Source organism: Lissotriton helveticus, chromosome 11 (assembly GCF_964261635.1).
Source record: "Lissotriton helveticus chromosome 11, aLisHel1.1, whole genome shotgun sequence".
In the NCBI taxonomy this organism is placed as follows: Eukaryota; Metazoa; Chordata; class Amphibia; order Caudata; family Salamandridae; genus Lissotriton; species Lissotriton helveticus.
In genome coordinates, this window is record NC_136072.1 from 91,078,335 (window position 1) to 91,097,074 (window position 18,740).

General features: G+C 40.6%; 1 protein-coding gene across 17 annotated transcripts in view; it reads right to left on the reverse strand.

Moving 5' to 3' along the window:
* The window catches only part of TNIK (TRAF2 and NCK interacting kinase), an 808,148-nt gene that overhangs the window by 141,493 nt on the left and 647,915 nt on the right, over positions 1-18,740 (reverse strand). For 10 of the 17 annotated variants that reach the window (XM_078666203.1, XM_078666200.1, XM_078666199.1 and 7 more), the window contains one exon: positions 10,970-11,398. The exons of the other annotated variants lie outside the window; for them this stretch is intronic. In XM_078666203.1, the coding sequence (XP_078522329.1) occupies positions 10,970-11,398 (429 nt within the window). The remainder of the gene's footprint in view (positions 1-10,969; positions 11,399-18,740) is intronic. 17 annotated transcript variants of the gene reach the window in all.

Here is an 18,740-nt window from a genome sequence, read left to right on the forward strand (position 1 = left end):
AAAATGTCCGAAAATAATATTTTGCCAGCGAAAAATCTCAGCTGTAGTCTTTTACATACAATGACAACACTCAAATGTTATCTCTCTTATTGAAAATGTAAGCAATGTGAAGTCAGCATTTAACCAATGCATAATAGCAATCATTAATTGGATAAAAATCTAATGTCTGAAATTAAATTCAGACAAAATTAAAATCCCCATAACTGGAGAAATCTCCATCTGAAGAGACTCCTGCTGGCTCTCTGACTTGACCAGACCGGACCCAGGGGAAAGTGCTCAAAAATCTGTCTGGGAGTTAAATCGGACGCAGAATTTTCCTTCAATCACCAAGTCACATCAGTAACTGCCCTTCTGTTTTGCTCTGCTAAAAGTACTTCTAATAATCTAAGGGATTATTCCCAAATCAGCAGGTAAAACTGTTAGACATGCCTTATTCACATCCAGATTAGATAAATCCAGTGCTCTGTGTATGGGCCTATGCAAATGCCTTTTACACAAATTACAGGTTGTTTAAAACTCTGAAAACCTTCTGAATTTGAATCTTCTTCATCAAGTTCCATGTCACTGCACCTCAGATACTTTCACTTGCTCCCTGTAGTTAACCGGATCGAATTTGAGGCTTGCCCCTAGTGTATCGAGCCTACCACAAACACGGTCCTTTATATATAAACAACACCTTATTACATTTTGCAACCCACTGAGATCCCTTAGAACATCCAATACCCTACAAATTCAGATCCACAGATTACAGTGCTCCCATAGAAGCTGCAGATCATTCATGGTACTAGTTGCAAAGAAGGAATGAGCTGTCCCTAGAACTCAGACAAGTTCCCTCTGCACCACTAGTGTGCTAAATGATGAAAATCTGGATATTTGCACAATACATTTTCACAGGTCTCTTCCTCAATTACTGGTCTAACTGCTAGTACCCAGTTTTTGTTGTGAATGTAAAAGTGGCAAGGGGTAGAGATTGGAAAATGGAGGCTATCTACTGGAAAGTGGAAAGAGTAAAGGGTAACTCAAGGAGGTACACACAAATACTAAAACACACCTTAAAAAAGAGTAAGTCAGTTGCAGTTCACCAAAGGTACATCTGCATCTACTCTGGTAGTACCAAGGACCAAATAGCCCAAAATCCACTTGAGCAAAGCTCTGGAGCAAGTCATGCACCACACAATGACACTCACGGGTACTGCAAGGGAATCACACACAATCAATCGTGGTAGGGAATAACACTATCGGCACAAAGCCTAAAAGAAAAGGAGGAAATAAAAAAAAGGAAAAAAGGGTTCTATAGCTTTGGATATTGTAGACACATATAGGCCACTTTAATAAAATTAAAACAAATAAAACAAATAAAATTGATGTACAAAATTAGTCTTATACATTTAGACGTTACACACACACCTATATACATCACTTTATAGAAATCTTAAAAAAAGAAAGGTAATCTAATAAAAAATAAAATAGTAACACAAGTGTACAGACTGCAGACACCTGTACGAATCACATTATATAAATATAGAAGTAACAAATGCATAAACATAGGGATTTACAAAGATATAATTAATAAAATCTAACACTATTCTACATGCCCACTTACTGTCACATCCTATAATACTGCATTGTCCCAAGCATGCGCACAAAAACACACACACACACACACACACACACACACACACACACACACACACACACAAAACAAAATGACATGGCTCCACAATGTCTCACAGCACAAGGGGAAGAAGACAGAGTTCAGGGTATGCGCTTTTCTATGTGCTTCCAGTAGTAATGTTTTTCATGTGAGGCAATGATTGTTTCTCTGTTCTTTTCAATTCACATGATTGGAATTACAGTCTGTGCAATGTAGTATGACTTTTGGCAAATGTACACTTAAAATACAACTATAAAGTTACTTATGGTAACTTTACAGGAATACTTTAAGTTCTGGGTGTCCCCACACCCTGATTTAGGGGCTAGGAACTTACATTCCCACAACTAGGTGGAAATCTCCATCAGGAGTTGCAGAATTTAATTCAGGTATGTTAATCTATGCACATAGGATTACCTTTGCGATTGTACTTCAGAAGCTTCAAGCTTACTTTGTCCCAAGAAATTCTGACTCACAATTGTACAGAGCATTAGAACAATGGAATACTGGCAACCCATGGAAGACACACAAGTGACAGAACATTATTACCAGCCTAAAGCGCCACTGACAGAGTGCAATATCAATATCATAGTCACCCTTTACAGTTGTAATACAGTAACAAACATCCTAACACTGTTTACACTACTATATTTTGACTAAGACCTGGGAAGAGAAGAGTACTACTGTTGACCAATCATAAGGCCCATTATATCATACTTCTCGTATTCTCAACCTATTTCCACCATGAGCATTTCTAGTCTCACAATACCTGGAAAATCTAAGGGCACATTGAAGAAACTCTTTGATGTGATGTTTGTAAAGCATGCTGTTTCCACTGGAATCACTGAGGGTGAGCATGTTGGGTGTTAAATGTATTTCAAAGGTTTTTCCAGTTAAATATTAAAAATGATACATTTATAGAAAATCAATGCTTTCACCTAGTCAATAAAGTGATAATTTTTAAAACTAAAGCCAGACTAAAATGGCATCTTAGGATATCATCAGACACCATTCCTTCATAAGAAATGAGCAATAAGATATCTTCATGTATCTCAAATAAAAGTGTGTATGTATAGATCTGTTTCAATGCCACTAATGGTCCTTATCCAGTACACCTCGAAAATATTTAGAAACCAGTTGTAAATCTTAATGAGTTTAAACCCTCTAACCATGGAAAGTTCTTGATCACCAACAATAACTGCGCAGTCTTAACCCTGAAAAATAATGCACCACATAGCTATATAACACATTGGCTATCCACCCATTAATAGCATAAGCTTCATGTTATTTCTTTAGCATTTATCTTTCTAAATTAATCATTGTAGAATGCTATTTTGTACCAACAGCGGTTCTTTATAGAGGGAATCAAATGCCCTGGAACCTTGAACCAACGTAAGATTGGCAAAAACTAAACTTTGGACTAACCTCACAAGTTTTTAACACATGATTTGGAGTCCTTGGAAGCATGACCAGTATGGTCAAGCAGGCTTCCTGCTACCGTGGTGTCTAAGCTACTGACAAAACATGCTAGGTTAACATTGGTAGATCTGGATGCACGAGCAGTGATACACCTGGGTCATGGTAGTCTGGCCTCAATGCTTTATGAGCTAGTGTCTCTGCCATCCTACCTTTCCTTGCCCCTTAACCGTACAATGAAACAGGAGTTAATCAGCCTGTGTTTCAGTCTAGTCCTGCTGAAGTCCTACTGGTACAGGAACCTGGAGGTGAACGACAAGCAATGCTGCCTATGCGCCAATGCAGAGGAATCATTGACCTATGTGCTATTCATCTGCGGGGTGTTGGCCCCACTAAGGAAATTTTGGCTGCAACCAATTTGGCGCATCTTGAACATTTGGACCTGCCGGAAAGGCATGCTTGAGAGGGAAATCTGTACAACTGGCTGCTTGCTTCATGAAATTTATTAAGGCTGCAATAGCTCAATCATCTGATTGACAATTGTAATTCTTAGCGTACAATGTCCAATCAGCCACTGAAGAGCAACCTGATGCACTATCCCCCTTCTAGCACGGTGACCAAGTAGAGGGGTAAAATATCACGCCCCTTATAGATTTTTGGGTAAATATTTGAGTCACATTTTATGGTATTTATTAATGTGTGATTTTAAGTAATTGTGCAATAAATGAATTTCATCTACAGAACTCGCCATAGTTTCCATTCTTTATGACCTTAGCAACCATTAGAGCCATTGTTGACCTTTTAATTTTATTCATTACATTTTGATCCCCTAGAAATTTCAGGTGGCAACAGAGTTAAAGCCCAAGATTGGTCAAACACTCCTTTCAGTTACCTTTTAATCTGAACTACAAAGTATAAGGAATTGCTCTTGTCTATAGGTGCATGGATAGTGCATATGGAGCACATATGATCCATGTCTAATTTGCTGTTTGCAGACTTAACTGATTTCTATAGGCCATCTGCTTTTGAAACCTTTTGGCACTGTAGTCCTTAAATTGGCTAGGTATATCCAGGATTACAGACTTTAAGGTCCTATACATTGTACATTAGCTCTTCTTTGGCTCAGGATCTGTATTAACATCAAATCATCATTCTTAACTCCCACAATGAATTTCTACAGAAAATGTCCATTCTGGAGTTAGGGGATTTTGCACCTACCCATGTAATTCTTTGCCTTGCCCCCTGCATGTCTTATTTTTCATTTTATTTACCTGTGATGCCAAGCCCACATGGGTCATATGAAGACTTTACAAGTTCAACATATTATGAAACATAATGTGTAATCTAATTGGTGAATGGAAGTTTACATCACTGCCTATCTCTGAACAAAATTTTGTAGCTTTTCATCATACATCAATAAGCTAAAAAAAAGAAAATGAATATGACAGTAGCACAGGTTGTGCACATATTGATATTGGAGATTCTATGAGTAACCCATAGTGCACAAAATTAAGAACTATATACATGTTTGCGGTGAATGCCATTTTCATCCAGCAAAGTCCCTGAGTATATGTGCAGCTGTACCATCCCTGAAATTTTCCCTTCATCTTGAGGTTCCACTGCATGTTTAGCAGACATGGGTTTTTGAAGTGCCTAGTCAAGAGAAACCATCACAATATTGAAAATGCAAGTCTAGTTCACTCGATTAACAATCTTATCGTACTCTGAGTTTGGGAGACCCTGTAGTCTTATTTGTAGACCATCTCTACCTCTTCGACACAGATTTTGGTGGGCGGTAGCAGTATAGTGTTTTGGCATCAGAGTAAAAGTCATAGTGTTTTGGGGTTCAATAGGTGCATAGAAGGGTGAGATTTATGGTCATACCCTTCTAAAGGATGATTAGTGGGCAGCAAAATTTCTTTGTGTTTGTTTTTTTCAAGTTTTGGTCTATGGAAATGTTTGCCAACGGGGAATAACCAAGATATCTTGTGAATCACTAACTATGATAGCTGATCATGAACATCTTTATGTTCAGAGAAATGGTGTTTGCTTGAGTATATTAGCTGCCCTAAGGGAACAAAGACAGATGAACCCCTCACTCATTTCTCTCCTCCTTTGCTCCTGAACGGTCTGTGAAAAATACAGATGCTTTACCATCAGACAAGGGCCTTGCAGCTGTTTGACGGCTGCTGTCCAATGGCAAGAACTTTACGGGCAGCCTAGAGCACACCTCTAGCCTGAGAAAGATCTCAACAACATGGATGGGGCCTCCAAGAGATTTGTCACTATGCTTCCAGAACATGTAGCTGAGTACTGATCCTTTATTTTCTGCTGTGAGCATTCCTGAAGAAGCTGCTGAACCTCTGCTATACTGCCCTGCTACTTGTGATTCACTGACCTGCCTAGAAAATACTGTCAGTCCAAGGAGTCCAGTGGCATCCACAAAGCATTTGTAGGAGTTCTATCCTCCCTCAGCAGATGGCTGCCACAAGAAATCATCAATATTGTTTTTGACCGAGCCTTTGCAGGCAGAATTGAAGCACCTCGTTGGACTTCTGCAAGCTAGGAAGAGCGTTTGTGTACCAGAGACTCACACAAAATCTTTGTCAGGGTGATTGGGATTCAGTAAGATTCCAGGTCGCAAGTTATCCAATATTCCTGGTGACCTAAGTCAGGAGATTGCTATATTTCGCAACCAATCTATGAGACACTTTCAGCTCCTTTGCAAAGATACTTTGTGGTCTCGCCTACATACTTGATCACTGTTATGTCGTTTACCACCTAAGATAGTTTATTTCAGCAATTTTGGGTGATCATGACTAGGATCGTGAGTGACAAAGATTTACAACCACAAAAAAAAGTACATATGTTTTGCCAAATGATTGCAATCCTCTATCTTAAAGCATTGTGTTTGCAATCAGGAAGTAACCACAAATATTATATTTTTGTGAGAAGTGTCTAACCTATCCAACCATTTCATAGCAACTGCATTTTACCATTTTATTTTTCAGAACAGTTCTGTTGTTCAGATCCTGTAAATAAGAATTATTCACTTCTTAATAGCTAGTAAAAATAGTAAATGGTGTGTCAAACTTAGATCTATGGTGGCATTGGACATCACTTTATTATAACTGCATCATTGTTGTTGCTCTTTGATCTGTGCTTTCGCAATTTGATCTAATTTATTTTGTGAATTTATTTATGTATATTTTTCTTTATTCACCTGTTTTTTCATATTTATTTATGAGACATTAATATGGATGGTTTTTACAAAAACTCACAACTCTTACTGAACATTCAGATCTTTATTGCAAATAAAAACTGTGTTGACCAATTCCCCACACCACCGTCTTTGAGCTAGTCTGACTGCTTGTCCACATCGAACCAAAGAGTCTTAGAGTACCAGTGAGGTGCTTATTAGAAAACTGTGGCTGGCAGTTCAGGCTGGACTGTTCCATTGCAGCAGGACCAAGACTGACTTGCATATGTCTGGTTTCTTTCTGAAAGGGCATTGTGGGAAAACAATGGATGAACTAGGATGCAGACTAGGGGTAAAGCATCTGTCTCCGGCTCAGCAGCGAAGATCTGGAACTCTCTCCCACCGGAAATACGTAGAATCTCCTCCAAGATTGCCTTCAAATTGGAAGTAAAAAGATTCCTTATGAACAAGTTCCTACCTTAATAGGTTGATGGAAAGTCTGCTCTAATGCATTGGACGTACACCTTTAAGCCCTGTGCTGTATGCTATTTCTTTTTTCCTCTCTCGATGCACTTGCCCCCTCCCATCTCGCTATATACCTATTATTTTCTTATTATTTTGCTGACCCCTTGTACCTGTAACCGCTCTTGTCCTGTGAGTTCTATTTTGATATGTGATTCTGTCTTTATTCCTATTTGACACATGTACTGCAACTGTTACCTTCCTTTCCCCACAATTGTAAAGCGCTCTGATATCCCTTGGGATCATGTTCGCACTATATAAAACTTTATAAATAAATAAATACATCAGTGTCTGATATTAATTCAAGCAATCCACCCACTTTTTTGCTCTGCTCAGTGAGACGGGTATGCCCTGATGTAGGTCCCATGCTCATTTTGCTAAAGGACTCAAATTAACCATACTGAAGAGGCCCACATAGGCTGAAACCCATCTGGGGATGTATTCATTCACGTTGAGTGTGAACCTATCCTGGCTGTTTGTGTTGGGCTGACCCAATTGGAGCAGGACCAAGACTGATTTGCACATGACTGGCTCCTGTGCGAGGTGCTATGGAGGGCAAAAAAAACCCCACAAATTGACTGAGAATTAGCCCCAAGTAATTATCAGTGGATAAAATTAATTCAAGCTTTCCACCATGCACCTTTCTGCTCTCCTTAGTGAGAAACACCAACAATTTCATCTTTGATATTGCATGTTTGTCCTTGCAACTGCAAGGATTGAGGGGAAAAAATTGCAAGACTTTAATAAAGATACCAAGTTATTTATAAAATGCTCTGGGTCCTGCAAAATGGAAAGCTTTCTACAGTAACACATCAAACGCAGTTTATGATCCTCCCTCTTGAAATCTGAGCACATCTTGATTGACTGACTGTCTTATTTTCAACAGTAATTTAAATGGCACAAAGCACTGGTTACATGCCAAGAGATAAAGCTGTGCTTCTTTTTATTTTTTCCTTAAAAAATACAAGGCTATTTATTAAGATACATAGAAAACAATGAGCTAGCTTAGCTTGTCATATCACTGTCACAACCGCAGGCAGGGTAATTTCCTGTTACTTTCAAGTCTAGTTGACATCATGTACATTGTAGCAGATACCATTTATTGTACTTGAAGGAGGGAATCTGTCATGATTATGATGCTATACATACACATACATATATATAAATATCTATATATATGCTAAGTTAGTAATTCTGTTACTGCAGCTTTGTTAGAATATACACTTGCAAGCATGAAACAAATACAATGTGTTAAAATGTAGTTTCAGGAACTGCCAAAATAGTTAGTAAAATATGAACATAGCACACCAATCATACTAATGTAACAGATATGCTTATCAGTTTCTTTAGTTGCGGGCCACCAAACACCTCTTCTTGTTATCATGCACGTCAATATATCCAAACCTTGCAAAAGAGCAGTTTGTAAATAAATCCTTTATGTACGGACTACTCATAAGTGGATATGTTGTTTCTGGGTCCACTGAAGACACATTAGTTTCAGTCTGATAGTAAACTGAGGAGATTACGTTTGCTCAGGGATCAGAAAACAGAGGGGAAAAAACATGAGAAATTTTGAGGCTCATCGATACTTAAGGCAGAAATGCACTGAAGGAGATCAGTGGTAAAAGTAGCCGTTATGACAGATCAGACGAAGATTTTAGGATAAAGAATATGTAAGAGGTAGAACTAGACCAGATGCCTGAAAATAATTTTAATTCAGAGAAGTGAAATAAGGCATATATTTAAAAACTTAAAATCAATGAAAAGATCATGGTGCATTTATTTTAGATAAAAATTGTGTGTGGAGAAACCCAACCGAGAATGGGATCTATCTCTGTTTCCTGACTCTTTATAAGACTATCACTACTTTGCACAGCTGATTGGGCATAATTGTTTACATTCACATAGCTCATTTAAGGATTTTAATTAAGCTTCATTTGTTGAAGGAGATGATCCGGAAAAGAAGATCCTAGATCTCCGTCATCTGTTGTCCCCCTCTCTTGTAACGAAGATAGTCTTCAATTGAAATCCCATTTCTCATGCTTTCTTCTGTTAAAATCTTCCTGTTAATCATATTCAACATCTATTCTTTTAAAAGGTGAATGGCAACGCATATTTGCGAGATTGTCAATAGGATAACTTAAAGACTCTGGCATTATAGCATGCAAGGAGGGATGATCTGTATCTAACACGGGTTCCTTCATGGATGAGATAATGTTATCCTTTGAGTCATATTCATGTGGTTGGACTTGAATTCTCACTCGGTCATCAATGAATTGCTGTGTTAATGGTGGCCCTGCTTCTGAAACCTGTGTCACTGCTGCAAGATCCATCTTCTTCACGTTGCAAAGACCTGACTCTTCTGGGAATTGAAAGACTAGCACGTGCTGGGGATCGAGTCTACCTGAATATGAACTAGAAGACTTAGGCAATACATTGGAAGGATTAGTAGGTGTGCGACTAGAAATGTGCCGAGAAAAGTCATAGGAGGCATTGCAAGGTGGAACCTGAGAAGTACGGAGATCCATAGGAAAAGGAGAATTGATTAACATTTTTGAATCATATGGAGTAGACAAAGGATCAAGGAAAGCTTCTGATGGCTTAATAATGTTAGTATTGAATGGAGCTATAGAATGAAAAGAAGTGCTTTCAGAAAAGACAGGACAGAAGGGGGAATTTTGCAAGTGAGTGCTGAGTGGAGAACTATTGCATGGAGAGGGGCTGTGATTTCTTTCTTGTAATTGTTTTAACAGGTGCTGCACAGATGGCTCAGAATACTGGAAAATGTCAGGTGCAGTCGCACGTCTCCTCTGAATATCAGAATCAAACTTAATTTTTCTACTAATGTGCTCAGGATAAGAGAGTCCTAAAACACTGGCTTCCTTAAAACTTGTTGGGTACTTACTAGTTTCAATGACTGCCAGAGAACATGACTTCTCCGGGTTTTTAGGATCCCTATATTGGTGAATGTTTGGTCTACTAATTGGGGAATTACATCTTATTCTTTCTGTTAGATCAGTTCCAGAAAAACTTCTAACCTTTTGGGGTTCTGTTTTCTTGTCTGGGCTACAGTTTTGTGACCTACATCCCTTTATGGATGTCTCATTGTTTTCGCAGGTTCTCTTCCTTGTAATTGCATCTGGACTAAGAATGTTATTTTGGCATAGAGCATCATGCTTTCTCCTGCTGTTATATTCTTCCTGTTCATCACATTCAACCTCTATTCTTTGAATAGGTGAATGACAACGCATATTTACAGATTTGTCAATAGGACAATTTATAGGCTCTGAGATTTTAAAATGCAAGAAGGGATGAAGTGTATCTAAAAGGGGCTCCTTCATGGAAGTGATATGTTTATCCTTTGACTCATATTTATGTGTTTTGACTTGAACTGTCACTCCATCATCAAAGGATTGCCTATCATACTGGGCTTGCTGTGTTAGTGGCAGGCCAGCTTCCGAAACCTGTGTCCTTGCTGCAAGATCCATTTTCTTCACATTGCAAAGACCGGACTCTTGTGGGAGTTGATAGACATGCTGGGGACTGAGTCTACTAGAATGGGAACTAGAAGACTCATGCAATACATTGGAAGGATAAGTATATGTGAGACTAGGAATGTGAAGAGAAAGGTCATAGGAGGCATTGCAAGGAGGAGCCTGAGAAGAAAGGAGATCCATAGGAAAAGGAGAATTCATTAATGTTCTTGAATCATATGGAGCAGACAAATGATCAAGGAAAGCTTCCGACGTCTTAATTACATTGGTATTGATTGGAGCGATAGAATTAAAGGAAGTGCTGTCAGAAGAGACAGGATAGAAAGGTGAATCGTCCAAGTGAGTGCTGAGTGGGGAACACCAGCATGGAGAGTGACTGTGGTCTCTTTCATCTAATTGTTTCAACTGGTGCTGGTCAGATGACTCCAGAAAATGGAAAATGTCAGGTGCAGCCACACTTCTTTGAATATCAGTACAATACTTCATTTTTCTAAAACCTTGCTCAGGATGAGAGGGTCCTAAAACACTGGCTTCCATAAACCTTGTTGGGGACTTACTAGTTTCAGTGAGTGACAGAGGACATGACTTATCCTGGTTTTTATGGATCCCATTTTGGTGAACATTTGGTTTACTAATTGGGGAATTACATATTTTTTCTGCTAAATCTGTACCAGAAAAACTTCTAACCTTTCGGGATTCTGTTTCCTTGTCTGGACTACATCCTTGTGACCGAGATCCCTTTATGCATGTCACATTTTTTTTCCCAGCTTCACGTCCTTGTAATTGCATCTGGAGAATGAATCTTATTTCGGCATCTAGAGCATCTTTTTCTTGGAGGGATCGCTGGTCATTTTGCAGATCAGGTTGAGAGATGCAAATTGTTGGTATGTCGACTGCTGAGCGAAAATCAGTCACTTTCCGCAGGCCAGATGCCTGCTCAATCTGTGACTTTGGTCTACTGTTTGGCTGCCAATTGGGAGGGTTGGAAAAAGGCTTATTGATGAATGTCTGATTTGTAGATGCCTCCTTCGTTAACAATGGCACTTGTTTGATAACAGAAGAATGTTGATCCTTATGAGGAAGAACAGGTGAATTACTAAGAGACCGCTGTTGTACCTGGGAGGAGGATCACACAAAATGAAACTATTACAACAGAAAACAAACTGAAACAAAACAATGACAAAGGACACTATGTATAGGATGTGACCGCAATTAGTACCACAATTCATTTTCCTATCGGCAGTTGTCTAATTTGTAACACGTTTCCATATTATTTTCATTTGTGATATCCCATTCATTCTATCAACTGTTCATACAACCTTTTCTATGTTATGTGTGCAGGTTTATACATTTGCTAGATTTTTTCAGTTCTGAGTGCTACTTTAATGCAGTTGAAAAATGCTTATTTGCTCTTAGAATCTCACAGCACCAACAGTCCTTCTACAGTGCCTTACACTTTCTTGATTTGAAATTTTTATTGACATTAATATCACAAGGTAACTTGCAGAACAGTTGTCTTCCTATCTTCCTTTTGGATGAAAGGTTGTTCACCATTAAACATGGCACTTCTAAATCAACAAAACAAATATTGTTCAGTTTGGTATGTTATCGTGTATGGTATTCCTATTCACATTTTGTGACCTGTGGCTGCCCATTTCAACAGATATCACAAACTATATTTAAACATAAAAATAATTTAGATTTGCATATACATGTGCTTTGCAAGCTAAGCTAGGTAAAGCCTCGTCCATAATACTTTGGACAGAAAAGTAGATGACATACCTAAAGAGTCATTACATTTTGGAATTGTATTCATTATCCATGAAAAGATTGAAAAATAATCATGCTCAAGTATTTTATGTTCCAACTTCCAAAATGCCTAAGAAGATTTTGTTAAAAGTACAAGAGCTCAGGCAAAACACAGGTTTACGCAAAGACCTACTCCTCATGGTTCCCACAAAGAGAGAGTGAAATATAGAGACTTGGTATGAGACTATAGAAGAATTTACATATTCTCTACCCTCGTTGAGTGAGCCCAAGTATCAACTGTCCTATTAATACAAACTATGTATGAAAGCAAAAGGCATGTGGGGGTTGAAAAGACCTCAAACCTGAGGCGGACTTGTACATGTGCCAGTTAACGTAAGGAAGACCATTTTTGAGCTACCTTTGTTAACACAGAGGCCTGGTGTTTGCCCTTTTATATTCATTAAAATAGAACCTATATATATGGAGAAACTAAAGTGATTCCTTATATCAACTAACACCCAATCCAACATCTGAATTATACTGTTCTCTGTAAATGCTTAAAGAGTTGCAAAGGTGGTTCTTGACAGGTTAAAGCAGTGTGTCAGCATCTTTACAGTGTATAAATATATATATACACAACTACACACTCCTTTAGACCATGCATATAGATGCATTCTTGCTTTGCAATGTCCATTTGGATTATATAACTGAATACACAGCAGCCATAGTTCAGGGCAAAGGTCTGAATGAAACTTCCTCTCTATGAACATTGCTTTTGAATACCTTTTATACCTGGACTACCAATTGATAAATGGAGGTTATTGGACAACGTCATACCAATTGTGGAAAGATGGAAAATATGGCTCACCCACTGCAAATAAAATGGAGATAAAGAACAAGTTACTTACCTTCAGTAATGATATATCTGTAGGAAACATAGGTTAGTTATAGATTCTTTACCTTAGAATTACCCCCAGGCGTCAGACTGGATCCGGAAAGTTTTTCATCAACAGTACCCCTGCGCATTGAAAGGTGGCATCGGTCGACTCCGCATTTGTCGTCGGTGTCATGGTCGCCAGGATGACATTGCGGTAGCCACATAGACGCCGCCCTCGTGCGCTGATGTCAGTTCCATACACAACTTTCCACGTCAGAAGTGCAGAGCCATGCAAGACACTGACCACTGGTGCACAAAACTAAGGCCCTGAAAGGAAGTCCTTAATCCTAGAAATCAGTTTGCAGAAAGGGGAGGATGGGTGGGGCGGTAAGGAATCTATAACAAACCTATGTTTCTTACAGATATATAGTTACCGAAGGTAAGTAACTTGTTCACCTGAAAGAAACAGTAAGTTATAGATTCCTTACCTTAGAATAGATACCACAGCAATGCCAACCCTGGAGGTGGGTCTGCAAACCAAGTTCACACCAGAGAGTCCTGGAGAACAGAGCGGACAAAGCAGCCGTCTCTCCGGACTTGACTGTCCAGGCAGTAGTGTTTGGTGAATGTGTGCAGCGATGCCCATGCAGCTGCCGGACAGATGTCCTTTAGGGGGACTTCTCATCCCAAAGCAGTAGTAGCTGTCTTCGCCCTGGTGGAATGCACACGCAGCCCCACTGGAGGCTCCTTCTTTGCTAAAGAATAGCAGTCTTTGATGCACAGAACGACCCACCTGGAGATGGTCCATTTGTGCATGGTCTGACTTTTCTTCGTGCCCACCCAACCAACAAAGAGCGTCTTGTCCACCCGGAATTGTTTGGTGCGATCCAAGTAGAAGGAAAGCACACCTTTGGGATCGAGATGGTGCAGTCTCTCTTCCTCCTTCGAAGGATGCAGAGGTGTAAAGAAGGTGGGCAAAGTGATGGTTTGGCCAATGTGGAAAGAAGTAACCTCCTTGGGAAGAAAGGAAGGTCTAGTTCTAAGGACGACCATGTCCAGATTGACAGCCAGAAAGGGGGGCTTGGAAGAAAGTGCTTGTAGCTCACTCACCCTGCGTGCAGAGGTGACGGCCACCAGAAAGGCAGTTTTCAGAGTGAGAAGTCTGGGAGGACAGTTATGTAGCGGCTCAAAGGGAGCACACATAACATAGGTAAGAACCAAGTTCAAGTCCCATTGAGGCATTACGAAGGGAACAGGAGGAAAAATATGAGTAATGCCCTTAAGAAATCTATTTACAACAGGGGACTTGAAACGAGAAGGCTGATCACAAAGCCTAAGGAAGGCTGAAATGGTCGAGAGGTAGCCCTTAAGAGTACCCAGAGCAGAGCCCTGCTGGGCCAAAGGAATGAGGAACAAGAGATCCTCAGAAAGAGGGGTGGAAAGGGGATCTACAGCCTTTGCTGTGCACCATGCCACAAATTTGTTCCATCTGCAGACTATATCGTCTTAGTGGAGGGACACTTAGCTGCCAAGATAACTATCACAGACTTCGGGAGGCAGGTCGAATGACGTCAACTGCCACCACTCAATCTCCATGCAGGGAGGTGGAGGCTGGACAGGTTCGGGTGGAGGACCGTCCCTAGCTGCTGTGACAGAAGATCCTCCCGAAGAGGCAGTCAGATCGGAGGATCAATGGCCATGGAGAGAACCTCGGGATACCAGACTCTTTGTGCCCAATCCAGAGCCACAAGAATGACTTGTGCCCCATCGCGCTTAATCTTCTTCAGCTCTCTGGGCAGAAGTGGTATAGGTGGAAAGGCATATAGAAGACCGCAACTCCACTCGCAACGAAAAGTATCGCCTAGCGAGTGCCGCCTTGGCAATTCCAACGTGCAGAATTGCTGACATTGCGCATTCTTTACGGTGGTGAATAGATCTAACCAAGGCTCTCCCCAGTGTTGAAAGAGACCTAGTGCCACCTTAGAGTGAAGACGCCATTTGTGACGCATCATGCGGCGTCGAAGGGCTAGGGCCCCGAGCCGAGTCCGTGGTGCCCAAAGGTGTGCCAGCAGAGTCGGGCTGCCAAAAGATGGCATGCATCGCTTCGTACAACTGATGAAGCTGGGCAGGGGTCGCTCCCGGTAAGGGAGGGAAGGCCGGAGTCAACCCTGTAGGCTCGGCACACAGACCCACAGGAGAGGCACCACCTGCACCCTTGGTTGCATTGGCTGACGGACGCAGTGAAGTTAAAGAGCGACAATGCTTCTTCGACTTCTTCTTATGCGTGGACTTACCTAACCCGGAGTGCGAAGACTTGGAAGAGGAGCGATGATGGTTCTGCGATCGGTCCCGCGACCTCGAGCGACACGGAGCCGATTGCCGACCTCAAGCGAGACGGAGCAGACTGCCAGGCCTTGAGTACCTTTCGGGACTGCTCCCGCAAAGACTTCACGGCCATGGATCGGAAGTTGGAGCATGACTGTGGTACGGCTCCGTCACCGACATCAGTCAGTTACAGGAACCACAGGCCTTGAAGCCGGGCATCCCTCATGTACTAGGAGTCGGTGGACTCAAAAAACAAAGTCGACAAAAGGCAAGAAAAAGTCAGTCAAAAAGTGACTGGAGGTACCGCTCTCTCCGGATCAGCGCTTGCTGGCGCGGACAAAAGTAAGAACTGATGTCAGCGGACGAGGGCGGCATCTATTTAGCTATCATAGCGTCATCCCAGTAACCACGACGCCGATGATGTACACAGATTCGACCAACGCCACCTTTCGATGCGCAGGGGTACTGCTGACGAAAAACTTTCTGGATCCAGTCTGACTACTGCGGGTAATTCTAAGGTAAGGAATCTATAACTAACTGTTCTTTCAGATATGGCAAATTACTATTATGGTAGATAGGAACACAGGGTTCTCGCTTATGGTAGTATGGAAATCCTTTGGACATTTGGAAATTATTTAAGAGAGGATGCTTAAGATGTAGAGTAAGGTCAGTTATTCCATCTAATGTGGGACATGGAGTCCATTAACACAAGTCTTATCATAGCGATTTTATCTGTGCACAGAACCAATATGACACACAAGCAGCTTGCAGGGGCCTCGGTCTACTGTAGTTAGTCTTAAAGGATTTATGTCACTTCTGTTGGATATTATAAAGATTACGGTTTCCAGCAAGGACATTTGACAAACTCCAAAATGCAATATCATCTGAAATCAGAAGAATAGAACTTCTAGATTGCAAATTATCATCTCTTGCAACATGTGCCATAATCAATGTAAATTACAGTTGTCATTAGCAGCATGCCTGGAAGGAAAACATGCAATTGACCTGGAGAGCCGGGTAACGTAAACGTTGCCAGACAGGAAAAATCTCAAATTATTTTCATTGTTAATTTTTGATTAGTGGTGAATTTTGCCTAGTAATTCACAGAGAACTTAACAATATTCCGCTTAAGGCAAAAAATTACAAAAAGAAAATAGATCAGGAATACAATGAAGATGTCTATGTACTATCCCATACCAATAACATAAGGGCCTGATTCTGATGCAGTTAGGAAAGCATTCCCACCTAGGGCCTGATTCTGATGCAGTTAGGGAGGCCTCCTAATGGCATTGCGCCTTACAAATCGGATCGGGAACGTGTCTTCCCGACCCAGGGCCCAATTATGATGCGGTTAGGAACATATGCTCCCATTGAAGTCAATGGGAGTCCAACCAAATCGTACCTGGAAGCATCCGGATGCATCGTACTCCGTGGGTCGGACTTTCCTGGTCGGAGTGGGTCGGAAACCATTTCCAAATCAATTTGGTCGGGAAGCTTTCCAACCCGCATCAGAATCAGGCCCTAAATGCTGTACTAAACATCACAGTCCTTTCGCCCCATAACCTATTTGAGTGCATTACAGTAAAAGCCTTATTAATAACATGTAGATAAACATGTAAAGAGTGAAACACACAACAGGATAATCCTGAATATTCAAAGGCTAAGGTAAACAGAAATGCATTTAATTCTTTCAAATAATAAATAACAGGAAAAAGAATGGAAAGTTCTAAAGGCTACCGACTATGTTTGGCGCTTTAAAACTTTTAGGCTGTCAAAATGCAAAGCTGCACATTTCCTAGTTGTTTGAGTGCCAATAGGGTTAATTAAGATTAAAGTCTTTGTAAATTACACCTCCTAAATACACTGTACCATGTAGGCCGCTAATGCTAGAACCTCACTATTGAAGTTATACAATCAAATTTCCTTATAACAATAGTAGACGTGGCTGGATAGAAATCAAGTTTTAGAAAAAAGGGACAGATTTGGGTAAGCAAATAAAAGCTGTAATCTACTGCCTGTGTGTGAAAATAGAATAGATTCTACAACAGAACGAAAACATTCTGATGGAAGAAATGGTTTTCTTCATCTTAGAAGAGATGACCGATATTACGCTTGTAGCTACATGTTAATCAGGTGATCAATGTATATCTTTCATGAAGCCAAATTCATGTCAGACTATTAAAGCAAGATCCATACCATCTGTTGCAAGGATTATCACCTAAGACTGAAACACTGGAGTAGGCTTCCTGAGACAATTGATAAACTACACCGATTCAGAGAACCCAACTTCACCCAAGCCACCATCACTAAGAGGCAATTCCTGAGGTGAAAGATACTGTCTTCAAATCACATCCAAAGATATAATTGGGTGTCTCTGGCATACTACTGAAGAACCCCTCACTCCCCAGCTATCCATCAGAATGCCCACCAGCCCTCTACATATGCTAAAAATAACTGATAACAAAATTGATCTCTGGACACTATGCAGCAAACATACAGTAAGTACCTGGCTAAATCCAAATGGATGAAAAGCAGTAAAGAGCCACACACAAACCAAAAAGTGCAACAAGAATAATCAGCAGTGCCCCATGGTAAACAGTTTAAAATACATCTGAGATGCAACATAACTAGGAGATGGAGGGGTCTTACTATAAGTGGTCAGGAGCAATTTGTTAAACATGTACACATTGGCTATATCTGTACAGGACAAACCCCTGGCTGATAAAGTTACAATAGGATTAATTGGTTAACATATGTAACAACTGCATTTTCAAAACTTCTCAAGAGTAAATTGATAATAGGTCAACAATTGCTGAAGTAGAAGAATCAAGACAGAACTTTTCAAAAGAGTTCTGACTATCAATGTCTTGAGCTTGAAATGAATGAAACAGGAGTGTCAAGAAAAAAAGACTGATTTTATGATGTGATGAAGACAAGCACATAAGGCAAATAAAGTAATTACATGCCTCCCAGAAAGGACAGAATCTTTGGCTGTGGCTCACAGATGATATTCTGATAGTTTGGAATGGTACAAAGAATGGTTTGCTAATATTTGCAGGTGTTTTAATTCAAATGACTATTGGATTCACTTTAAAATGCAGCTAAATAGAATTAGTCTTTTTACATCGGTAATTAAAAATACAAAATTACCTACCCTAGTACGAGCATACTAATATAAACAGAATACTGTATTACATGAATACTCTAGTTTTCGAGTTCCCCTTACAACGAGAACCCTATATGGTGAACTAATTCTTTTTAACACCTTCCACGCGGGGCTAATTCCCCCGTGGTGTGCGGGGGAGCCATGCGCGCCGCCGTGGTGCTCGTGACGAGCCCAGCTCGTCATGCTGCAGAGTGGAGCTGTGCTCATGACGAGCTGAGCTCGTCACGACTCCGCCCACTCCCATGGAACGCCCGCACAGGAGAAGAATTAGCCCCGCGAGGGCGTTCCGCCGCAGTAATGACAAGCTCAGCTCGTCATGAGCACAGCTCCACTGTGCCTCA